Source organism: Lathyrus oleraceus, chromosome 7 (genome assembly GCF_024323335.1).
Source record: "Lathyrus oleraceus cultivar Zhongwan6 chromosome 7, CAAS_Psat_ZW6_1.0, whole genome shotgun sequence".
NCBI lineage: Eukaryota > Viridiplantae > Streptophyta > Magnoliopsida > Fabales > Fabaceae > Lathyrus > Lathyrus oleraceus.
The window spans coordinates 51,191,416-51,204,177 of record NC_066585.1 but is presented as its reverse complement, the minus strand read 5'-3'; the positions used below and the strand labels follow the sequence as shown (position 1 = coordinate 51,204,177).

At 37.6% G+C, this 12,762-nt stretch overlaps 2 protein-coding genes and 1 pseudogene across 2 annotated transcripts; 1 reads left to right on the top strand and 2 right to left on the bottom strand.

Annotated features, from left to right (window-relative positions):
- Positions 1-1,395: 1,395 nt before the first annotated feature.
- On the bottom strand, positions 1,396-4,271 carry LOC127105260 (mitogen-activated protein kinase kinase kinase NPK1). The gene has a single exon (XM_051042429.1). The coding sequence runs from the start codon at positions 3,231-3,233 to the stop codon at positions 2,109-2,111; it is 1,125 nt and encodes a 374-aa protein (XP_050898386.1). The 5' UTR covers positions 3,234-4,271; the 3' UTR covers positions 1,396-2,108.
- Positions 4,272-4,834: 563 nt separating this feature from the next.
- On the bottom strand, positions 4,835-6,190 carry LOC127101965 (histone-lysine N-methyltransferase ATX5-like; annotated as a pseudogene).
- A 1,643-nt stretch (positions 6,191-7,833) lies between these two features.
- On the top strand, positions 7,834-8,963 carry LOC127101964 (secreted RxLR effector protein 161-like). Its single transcript, XM_051039386.1, has 2 exons — positions 7,834-8,176; positions 8,860-8,963. The coding sequence occupies exons 1-2, from the start codon at positions 7,834-7,836 to the stop codon at positions 8,961-8,963; spliced, it is 447 nt and encodes a 148-aa protein (XP_050895343.1).
- The last annotated feature ends 3,799 nt before the right edge of the window (positions 8,964-12,762 follow it).

The following is a 12,762-nucleotide window of genomic DNA, read 5'->3' as shown; positions in this document are numbered from 1 at the left end:
TCAGGAGTGCGTGGTATACACCACGTTCCATTTCCATATTTATTGAAAAGGTCTTGAATATGAATTAATATTTTTTGAGTTTTTGATTATGAGAAATGGCTTGACGTTGGATCAAGCGTTTGATGAAGTTTTTGAAAGAAATGGAATAGAATAGGAGGGAGAAATGGATTGATTTGTTTATTGAGAAAATACTCGACGTTGGATCGAGTCATTATTTTTGATCTTTTGAAATTGTTGATTTTATTCTTGTGTTAGTAGCTAACTAAGCAGTCAAGCAATAAAGAAATAAAACAGTAAAATTATTACACATCGGGGGAGTGGGGTACATTTTGTCAAATGGGGATTCAAAATACTGGAATAATTAAATCGGACCCAAACAATTTATGAGTGTAAGTGCAAGCGAACTGTCTCATTGTAAGAAGGCCCAAGAGTAAGCCATGTGAAGAAAATAAATAACACAACAAGTTATATTTACAATACACTTCAAAATTAAATCGAAAAAAAGGTAAAATCGGGATTTGCACGGATGGAAATTGAGGGACACACAAAACCTAAATAATGTGCTCAAAGCCGGTTTGCACATGTTGACAATAATTGAAATGTCATATACGATTAATCAAAACGCGGCAAAATACTATCAATGTATCGATAAAAATAATCATAGATAAACAACATGGAAATTGTTGAATCCATAAATTAAAATCGATGTTTAACAATTAAAATAAAATAAAAGGGTAAACATTATGAGGGGATTAAAACAAAAATGTGAAATAGAAATTAAAGTTTTGCAAAAGTTAAATATGACACATAGGGATTTGAACTTAAGACCAAAGACTTGCCAAAGCACCCCTTTACCAACTCAGTCAGATAGACATCCTTGTTATATAGTTTCAAATGCTAATACATAATATAACAAAAGACGCACCAAACCTTTTAAATAAAACACAAAGTTGAAAACAGACGAATAACCAAAGCTCATGTTGAAAACACTAACGACGAATGACCAAAGCTCAGTTTTCTTTCCATTTTGAAAATCAAAATTTTAACAGCAAGTTAACATCACAAACAAACAAGCAGCGGTGTTGCTAAATCAAACATGGAGTTCAAAGCATAATCGAAACATAGAAATAAAGCTCGGAAAGAAAGCTAACCGGTTGCGGCGAGCTCGACCGACGAATGTGAGTAAGCGTTTCACCTGAACCGGTTTTGATCTTCTTGTCCGCTCTTCACCACCAAGAAAAACTATGGCTTTCTTTTCTCCTTGTCGTCGACTCCTCTTTCTCTTAGTGAATAGTAACGACGCTTTTGTGTTTTTCAGAATTCTCTCTTCCTTATGGGTGAACAGTGGCGGCTATCCAAACTTATTAGGGTTTTTTCTTTATGAACAGTGCCTCCTATTATATACCACTCATCCCCTCTCTGCTGTGTTGCTGTGTCTTCTCAGAGTAGTGGGAAGTGTCTGTACGGAGGTTGGGAAGTTTTTGTCCATATTCAGCTTGTGGTCCCCTTCTTCTTCTCAACCAAATCCATTTACTGTTGGTAATAATTAAATTACCTTTGTGAATTTTTGAAAATGTTTTAATTACACCTCAACTATCTGTGTGCTAAACCAATATTGTAGAGCCTGTTCGGGCACGATATCGTTAACTTGGCTTCACTACGGTAGCCTTTGCCGAATTGAAATTGGTTCGCTGGAATAGCCTTGGTGAGCTGCTCCGGAATCTTTCCGTGCAGGTCATTGTTGTTCAAAATCAGAGAGGCAAGGTTCTGCAGTTGTCTAAACTCTGGAGGAATGCTACCCGACAGATTGTCGAAGGACATATCAATAATCTGTATGCTTCTGAGATTCCCAAATTCAGCAGACCAGGGACCATCAAGATGGCTCCGACTCCAGTTCAAAGTCAAAAGATGCTCTAAAGAACCAACAGATGCTGGGACGTGACCGGAAAAAATCATTGCCAGATAGGTCAAATGTATCAAGATGTATGATACGGCCTAACTCAATTGGTATAATCCCTTTAAAGTTATTTCGCAGAGAGATTTAAGTCAAACTCTCAAGATTGCGAAAGCTCAAGGGATTAGAACCGCTTAACTGATTACCATGCACATTAAATTGATTTAAGGACGTGCAGGAGCTTATTCAGTTCGAATGCCTTGTCATCCAGGAAAGCTCTAATTTTGCACTCTGTCACTTCATCATCATCTTCAACTCCAAGAGGTTCACTTGAAAATGAAAACTCCTTCTCTGCATTAGGAGATGGTTTGGGACTCATAGTTATCCTAATAGTTTGATCTGGGGACAAGTTCAATCTGCTTTTCTTTAAATTTAGTGTTTCGTCTGACTTGCAAGACCAGCCATCCTCCACAGGTTCGCACATTGGATTGAAACTCTTTATGTCGTCAGCAGCAAGTAGAGGGTTAGCTTTTACTGATGATGCAGCGAAAATATCATCTTCATCATCCATCTGACACATGTCATCGTCATAGTTTCCTGCTCCCTGGTAGGAACCTGGTTTTAGAAGATTTGCATTCGAGAACCTTAAACTATCCATCTGACAAACATCCTTTAGGCCTGTACACGTTGATCCTTGGATAGAATCCAAAAAGTTCCTAGAGTTCATCCCATCTGTTGCCATCCGATTGCAAGAGTCCCTGACTGAACTGCGTGATATTGAATGAGATTCCTGATACTCGCATGTGATGAATGGATGCAGTAACAAGTCTGATGCAGAAGGTCTTAAATCCGGTTCCTTGTGAAAGCATTTCAGCAAAAAGTCCTTTGCCTCAGCAGACAGATGTTCAGGTATTGGTGGATGAGATCTAGTTGTCCCAATGTAGAAAAGAGTTGACACCCCCTGGGGATACTGTTGACTCCATGGAGGCTTTCCTGTGGCCATCTCTATCACAGTGCATGCAACACTCCATATATCAGCAGAGGTTGTATATCCTGTCTGTAAAATAACTTCAGGTGACATCCAGTGTGGGGTACCCTTTATAGACTTTGCTCCATTTATGGTAGCCAATTCCACGACTTTCCTGGATGCACCAAAGTCTGCGAGTTTAATACACCCTTTGTTATCAACTAGAATGTTTGCACCCTTAATATCCCGATGAATAATTCTGTTATTGTGAAGATATTCGAGCCCCTCTAAAAGCTGTTTTGTATAGGTTCTTATAACCCCGCGTCCGCTCAAGCTCTTCCTAATGGTCGTGAGGAACCTGTCATGAAGCATACAACACTTGTGGCTAACACTTCAAACATGCCAGTGCTCAATCGTGAAGCTTCATCTAGCAGGAATCCGATCCAAGCATCATTTGACAGCAACAAACTAACAGTTTGTGCATCCATTTCAAAGCAATTGGGCCAATCCACGTAACTAAATAAAACGATGGAGTTCAACACAGCAGAACGGATGCACTTCAGCTGCAAGTGGAAATGCGTAGCTAAGACACGAAGCAACCTCTCCTGCAGCCACAACAGTGCGGCAGATCATACACACATGAGGATTGCTAGGGAGCCTTGGAAACAGCCTCTCCCAGTGGGTGATGGTACTGTTTTGGTTGAGATTTGGCATCACGACCAAGTTAACATGTTGGCCACTCAGGAACCCAAGTCTAACAGATGAATTCAAACACAAAGTTTGAACCTCGCAATGACAATTGCTGAAAGAGCCATTGCAGTTGTGTCTAACATGGTTTCAGTTCTGAAAGAACTCATTCGCTCCACTGCATGCCTGATTAAAGAAAAAGGAACCATACGATAACAACGATTTTGTGGATTCACTTGAAATTGTTGCAGCTCTGTCAGGAACTCAGCCGACAGATTGAAGATATTGGAGTTTGTCCGTGTCCTCCGCAGAAGGTCCCTTCCAGTGAAGCAGCGGCGGATAAATCCGCAACGTCATTGACAGCATGTAGGTGGAAATAGGGAGGCCTACAAGTTCGTACACAGGCGATGGCCACAAAGCCGAATGGGATGACAACTTAACACTTAAGGGTCATGGAGTCCATGAGAATGATTCTGAATTGTCAGCCCAAGATCAAGGTGTAAACTCTCTGAATGTTAGCACTGATGTAGTAGAAGATGTTTCTTTGAGAAATTCAAATAGTGAAAGAGTAATAACACACAATCTTGCATCCAAACCTGCCGACCTGTCTAAGGCAAGAAAATCAGTTGCGACCTATTTTGGCACCTGCGGTTTCTCCTTGCTATCAAGACTAGAACCCCCACTGGTTGAGTAGATCAGAGGAAATTCTGATCAATCCACTCTTGGCAGCAGCATCATCCTGGGAGCATATCATCACAAGCAAGTCACGGACAGGAAATGCAAGAGGTTCTTTCATCAGAAGTTTTGCGCAAGTAGACAACAATTCATCAACAGAAGGAAATTGGACTATCTTTTCTTCAAGCTGCTGAGCAGTTGTATTTGCATAATAGATTCTTCACTGAGTTATTCCAGAGACACTGACTGATTTAGCCTCAAAGTACAGTTCGATGCCGCACCCACTTTGAAACCAAGGTCCACCCAAAACACAATCAAACGGTGACGGCAACTGCAGCGGCTCACCCATCGACGCAGACAGCGGAATTAACCCCCGATGTTCCACCTGCAGTGAGTTAAGATATTAAACTGGCATCAATCAACCCAAACCGAATAACCTTCGTCATCGTCACTGTTGGTTTCGTAAGGACCTGCAGCAATAGCATCCAACAATCCATTATCAAATCACAAACAACAATATCTTGCCTATGAAGTAGCGCAAACTGGACAACTTGTTCAACTGCATCCATTTTCTTCCTTGCTCGTGTTTGCTCAGAAGCCTAGTTGAGTGGTTTTCGGTGACCTTCTCTTAGTGTCTAATGAATATCTGGTCTGTGGGCATTTAAACTCTGTATTGCATCCAAAGGATGGTGGCAGTGACCCCTCGCTTGATGAAAAACTGCTTCATCAGATGCTCTCTTTCTGGTATGATTTGTTCTTTTAAGGATACGACACCGAGCAGCAGAGAATGGGTCATGCTCAGTGATATTAATAGGAGTCTCTTCTTGCTTTATTCTATTAGATGAGATTAATATTGATCCAATTTTTTCTTTTGAAGAAGGCTTTTGGTTGAAATGACCCCAAAAGGGGTTTGCAAAATCAAAACATTGTCTGGATTTGGAGCTCTGTGGTAAGCACAATATGAAACCATTTTTGTTATTGTCTTCCCATTTTTCTTCGAACAATGCAACTCCATTCGGTAACCAGCCCTTGATGCACACATGGCATGGAAATAAGTGGAGCATTTGCAGCACTGTGTGTAGGAACCGTGAATTTGCTTGCAAATAACACAAATCTTCACAAAAGAATTTGATGGAATACTAAGAATTCCCAAAGCAGGTTCCATTTTCTCATCACTAGCAAACGAGACTTCAGGTCGAAACCAAGCACAGGTGACATGAACCCATAATGTGTCAATATCGGTTGGCTTTAGAGCACCACCTTTTACAGGACAAAGACAACACTCCCGCTTGATTTTAGGTGTCTCGCAGGCTTTACAGACCCAAGATGTAAAGTCTCTAACATTTAATACTCCATAGCATTCTTGGTGAACAGCTATTTGACATCTGTTGCAAATGATAATTTTATTGTAGTCCCAGTCTTCAACCCATCTACAAACAGCACAGCGCTCTGTAGTCCACTTACATAAACAGGTTCGTACCTCTCTTTCAAGAAGGTAAGCAACTTCTGCTTCCTTTCTTTTAAAGAAGGTTTTTTTAGGTTTGACGGAAACTAGAGCATTAGCATGAACTTCGGCAACCTGCAGCATCCATTGTTCCAAAGGTAGCCTAGAGTCTTTCACAGTAATACTTGTTTTCCAATTTCTTAATTTGGAACCCGTGTGCCTTTCCCATTCGCTAAGAGCTTGTTTTTCTGTCCCACAAAAACCACACTTGCACACAACTAAGTGTAGGCTTGGAAAATATATGCCTTGCACACCATTGCAGAGAACATTGACCTTAGTTGAAAGCACTAGCTGCCCACTGTTTCGGTTCGATCTGACTTTTGTCTTTGATTTTTTCTGAATCAGATAACTCAAAGTCAAACTTGCCTCTACATGTAGGGCAGTAATAATCGGTGCTTTCAAGATCCTTGAAATGGTTTCTCGAAATTTGGTCACATTCGGCATGCACCCCAATATATATCATCTCGCAAGTAGTGTTCCCTCACTTGCTTCATGACTTTGCCACCTTTGGTTTTCTTAACAAAAGACTTGTTGGCTCCTTTTGTTCTATGAATAATAAGAATTGCTTCCAGCCAAAAGATTTAGAAAATAAGTGACTTCTAGTACGGCTCATGAATTCGTTAGCATATCTCCGTGGAAGCTTTCTTTTTTCTATGGAAAACATTGTTCCAAGTTGCTTGTAGATACATTAGTGAATGTATCACCTTCCACATCCATTGTAACAATTCCAAACACGTATATGTGACGCAAATGAAAGAAAAAAATGGTATTTGGTAGCAAAAAAAATATATTTCTTTGTATTTTAGAATTTTCATGTACTCGTGTGATAACACTCTAGGATTATGAAATAATCACATGACTATGATTAAACGAATATGAGGACACTCTTGGACATGAATGAAATGATTGTAACATGAATGAATATGTGAGTTCTCAAATATGGGTGAATAGTGATTTCCCCATATAATGTGAAAATTTCGAACATAAAAATGGAGAATGTGAACGTGAACCGAAGACATGTGGAAAATTAATTTAATCATGCATGAATGAAATGATTGTAACATGAATGAATAAAAGATCTTTCAATATGAAGTGAAGAGTTTAAACGTGAAATGGTCATGAGGAGAAATGCAAATGACTGATTGATGGAAAAAAAATTTCAGGGCCAAAATCGGGGTATGACAATTAGTATTAATGTTTTATCTGAGAAATGTTGGGATATGTGTTTCTTTTCATAATGCAGGTATATCTTCACAAGAGATTCTCAAAGAAACCGAAAAAGGAATTGATCAATCTAAAACGGTGGAACATGAGAAAGAAGAAGATAATTATTGTGAAAAGGAGAAGGTTGAAAGTCTAGCTGCAGTGGACGATCTTCCTTTGACTTGGAGAATCTCCAATGATCATCAAATTAATAACATTCTTGGAGATATTACAAATCACACTATCATGTACTTAAACAAAGATGGAAGTGTTAATAACGTTAATGTCAAAAGGGTTTATGACACATTTTGAATTTATTCCAACTTTCATTCGAGAGTTTCTTGTGGAATTCATTGTGCATCCTCCGTCATTCATACGGTGAGGTAATATCGTTTCAATTTTCGCTTTGTAAGTAAGTCCTTTATTTTACCTGTTTCTTTTTCAAAGGTGTATGATATACTTAGTGTATGATATGTGTTATGAGTGTTCACTTCCAATGATTTCAATTGATAACCATGGTGTGTTTCAATTTACATATCTTTAGTGACCTCATCCTAATATGTATTCTATACTTTTAACATTTTATGCTTTCTCCAAAGAGTTAAAGTTTATGTCGATGATATCATCTTTGGTTCCACTAACATGTAACTTATCAAGGAGTCTTCTAAGCTTATGCAGGATGAGTTTGAGATGAGCCTCATGGGGGAGTTGAATTACTTCCTTGGTCTTCAAATAAAGCAACTCAACAAAGGGACATTCGTGTATCAAACAAAATATTGCAACAACTTGCTAAAGAGATTTGATATGTAAGATACAAAATCTATTGACACTCTAATGCCCACAAATGAAAACTTGGAAAAGAATTAAAATTGTAAGGATGTTAATGTCAAGAAGTATATAGGTATGATTGGTTCTCTTCTATATCTTACTGCATCTAGGTGGGACATTATGTTTAGCGTGTGTATGTGCGCTCGTTATCAATCAGCTCCTAAGGAATTGCATTTAAAAGCCGTAAAACATATTCTTAGATATTTTCATGGTACTTCTAAGTATGGGCTTTGGCATTCCAAGGGAAGCGATTATAATTTGGTTGATTATAGTGATTCCGATTTTTTCGGTTGTGAATTGGATAGGAAGAGTACTAGTGGAATTTACCACATGTTTTCAAATTCCTTAGTAAGTTGGCATAGCAAGAAACAGGTTTTTGTTGCTTTGTCAACTGACGAGGCGGAATACGCAGCGACCGGTAGTTGTTGTGCTCAAATTTTATGGCTCAAACAACAACTACTTGATTTTGATATTAAACTACAATGCATTCCTATTATGTGCGACAACATTAGTGCTATTAATCTAACAAAAAATCTAGTGTTACACTCTCATACTAAGCATATTAATATTCGTCATCACTTCCTATGTGACCATGTTGAAAAAGGAGACGTAGTATTTGAGAATGTTGATAGCAAAAATCAACTTGCGGATATCTTTACAAAAACTCTTGCGACCAAATCATTTTTCAACATTCGAAGGGAATTAAGGATACTTGATATCTCAAATATTTCCTAAATTTGATTTGCTGCATGCACGTTATATACTTTTGCTCTAACTTTTCTTGGAATTTTAATCATATGTGAGTGCATCCTTCATTAATTCATAAGTGAGGTAATATTGTTCCATTTTCCCTCTTTGAAAGTAAACTTTTACTTTTGCATATTGTTTATGTTCCAAATGTTTGATATTCTTGATGTATGAAATAGTACATGAATGTTCACTTCCAAAAATTGCTATTGATGTATGTCAATTTATATGCTTATAGGGACTTTATGTTATTCTTCTTTCATACTTGAAATATGTTTTTTGTGTATTGACTTGTTATCTATTCCGACATGAAATATGTTTAAACATGTTATAATGTTAGCAAAATTCTTGTAGTGTGTCATTATTATGATAACATCTCTGTTTTTGGTTCGAGTGGTGGTAAATCTATATATCGCCTTCCTAGAGCACATGCATGTGCATTATTTCCGGAGCACTAAAGATATATGTCACGTAATCGTGTCGCTTTTGTATCAACTCAAGAGTTTTTGATTATATCGTTTCCTTCGTGTTTCATGTTTATTGTCTATGTTATTTGGCATAAGTTGTGGCAACCATGTTATATTGTTGCTTTAAATGCTTTTATTTATGGTTAGGCATTCTTTTTAAATATGTACATCATTCTATGTGAGTGTTGTGGTATTGATGATCTTATCTTTGCAAACGCCTGTGTGTGTTATATTAGATTATGTATGATATAAGATACTTCTCATGGATTGCTTTGTCTATTTTTGATGTTGTCAAAATGGGAGAAGCATCTGCAAGATGAAGTTGGGATGCATACATTTAGGGGGGGCCTTCATGAATACACGAAACACACCGTCTCAAGTTTTGACATCATAAAACAGGAGGAGTATATGAGTGCAACTTTCTATTAGATGTATTCTATATGATGTAACAACTAGGATAGTTTAGCATTGATGTATATTGGACGATATCCTCTGATTCTCAATGTGCATCGTAGTATTAGGAAGCATAAAAACATTTTGAAATAAGTTGAAAAAGGTTTCATGCATAAAAAATGCATCAAAAACAAGTTTTATAGGCAAAATAACCTATGTGTTGACACATACATGTTTCAGGTTCACACATAGAAGAAACATTTTTCTGTGTCGACACATCCATTTTTCAGGTCAGCATATGTACTTTATTTTTAAAGCATGTATATATTGTTTTATGTGAGCCTTTACAGGTCGGCACATGCTTCGAACAAGTCGGCTCATGACTTACACAGGTCGGCTCATGCAACGTAATTTTCCAAAAATTCATAACTTTTTCAAATCTTTTGCATTCCTTTTGCCTCCAAACATGTATGCATATAAATACTTCATACTTGCATCATTTCTAGTAACGTTCTAGAGTAAACCTACATGAAATCAGGATTTCAAAGCATTCTCATCATCTTCAACCTCATTCTATGCATACACAAAAAAAATTACACATAATCATTCTTTGCTTGAGTCCCATCTAGAATTAGGGTTGATAACGTCCAATTTAGATTGATTGAATTGTAAATTGGGTTGAGATCTTTGAGAGTTTCAAATAAGAAAACCGATATGGGGTTTTCCTTCAAGATCAAATTTGGATTGGAAGATTTTGGATGAGATTAAACAATTTGGATTCGATCGAGTGAAGGCTTTGAAGAGCGGAAGGTTCTTGCAAAGGAGTAACATAGGACGGTGGATCATATTGGTAAATCTTGGGTTACAACAATTCGCAGTTTGGTTTCGATCGAGTGAAAGCTTTAAAGAACAAGGGGTTTCTTGGAAATGAGTAGCGTGAGACGGTGAATCAAAGCATTGTTGGGTTACTTGATCAAACTTTGATCAAGGGAAGATAAGGTGTCAAAATCAACATCAAACTTAGGGTTTGTAGGGTTGGATTGCTACATCTCTCTTATATACATACTTTTGAAAAGTAAGGTTAATTTCATCATCTCAATTCGAGTTTGAATTGAGGGAAGAAGTACCCATAGTGAGGTCGATTGGGGAACTGCCTAAACAAACCTTTGTGTACTCTCTCTACCCCTCTATCTCTTTTATTTTGCGTTTGCGAATTGTTGAATTCATCGATCGTGCGATCCATTTATTTGGATAATATTTTTGATTACCTTTTTAAATAGTTGTTATTGAATTGATCATAATCCTTTAAAATGTGATTGGATTTTAAGATCAACAATACCATATAAACTTCCAAACAAAATCGGTTTCACACAAGGTGTTCGATAATTTACCACAATAGATTTTTTGTGTGATTGATCATTGGGAATAAACTATCATTGTAGCTTAGCATTCAATTGGTAGTGATCCAAAGTCTTTGATCAATTTTTGTTCATTATCATTCATTTATAATATTAATGCATATTGATCTTTTTGATAGAGGTTCGGCTAGACGATTCAATTCGGGTTACTTCCTCTTACCATGAACTTTTCAAAATTGTTTTTGTTCAAAGTTTTTAACTTGTGACCTATTCACCTCCTCTATATCAAAGCCTATTGTCTAACAATAAGCCACATGGCTTGGAACACATATAACAAAATGACAATGTTCTCGGCCTCACAAGATAAGAGTGCAACTATTGGTTCCTTCTTCGGACACCATGAGATTGGTGTCACACCAAACATAAAGATGTGTCCAACTGTAAGACTTTGGATCATCTATATCTTTGCACCAATTAGAATCGGTAAAACTGAGAAAATTGCATTTTCTGCCCGTATCCGTTGCGGGAAAGAGAATTCCATAGCCAACAGAACCTTTGACATATCGTAGGATCCTCTTGACTGCTGCCAAGTGAGACACCTTTGTTCTCCTCATGAATATACTCACAATACCGACACTAAATGCCAAATTTGGTCATGTATCTCATAAGTAACGCAAGGATCGAATCAATAGCCTATATTGAGTTGGATCAACATCTTGTTTATCCTTATTCTTAGTCAACTGCAACCTTGGTTCAGTTGGAGAAATGGCAACATTGTAAGGCTCCATTTAAAACTTCTTCAATATCTCAAGAGCATACCTTCTTTGGTGCATGAGCAGTTCCCTTTTGGACTTGTGGAACTCAATACCAATGAAGTATGTCACGAGGCCAAGGTTGGTCATCTCGAATTCTTCCATAAGTTCACTCTTGAACTTTGAAATACACTTTTTGTTGCTGCCCATGATCAATAAGTCGTCTCCATATAGATAAAGGATAATTACTCCTTCACTCGTATTCGTCTTCACATACACTTTGTACTTGGACACACACTTCTTGAAGCCAACATCCTTTGGGAAATCATCAATTCTTTTAGTCCAAGCTCCCAGAGCTTGCTTCAAACCATATAATGTTTTCTTCAACTTGTAGAACTTCAACTCTTGGTCTTTCACAACAAAACCAAAGGGTTTTCCTACATATACTTCCTCTTCAAGCGATCCATTAAAAAACATGAATTTGACATCCATTTGGTAGATAGGCCAATTGTGGTTATTAGTAATACCAACAACAATCCTAATGGTTTCAATCCTAGCAACCAATGCAAAAACCTCCTCAAATTTATGCCTTCTCTTTGCAAAAATCCTTTAGCAACCAATCGAGCCTTATGCTTGATTATCTCACCCTTAGGATTTGCTTTCACTTTGAACACCCACTTCCCAACAATTGGCTTATTTCCTTTTGGTACATATACTAACTCCCAAGTATTATTCTTATCAATGGATTCCAGCTCCTCCTTCATAGCATAAATCCACTTTGGATCACTTAAGACATCTTCCATATTAACGGGTTCAGATTCGTCCATAAGTGAGAAATGGACGAAATCACCATCATCATTGACTTCGTTGCCTCGAAACAACTCATAATTTTAAAGTATTCGAAGCAAACCCCTTCTAACATTTTCTTCATTTCGGGCTTCGACGACATGCTGTTGTGGTCTTCCACTTTCCTCAGAATTGGAAATTTTGAAGCTGTAACCAGTTACAACTTTCTGGTAACCAGTTACATCCTACATGTAACCGGGTAACGTCTGCTGGTAACCGGTTACACCCTTCTGCTAATTCATCGATTACAACGTCTCGATTGATCATGACCCTCATGTTTACAACATCAAACAGTTTGTAACCATCGGTAGAGTGATATCCAACAAGTATCATCACTTTTCCCTTGTCATCCAATTTCTTTCTAAGTTGACCCGGAACATGTCGGTATGCAATGGAACCAAAGAATCTCAAATGGTTCATATTTGGTTTGAATCCCAACCG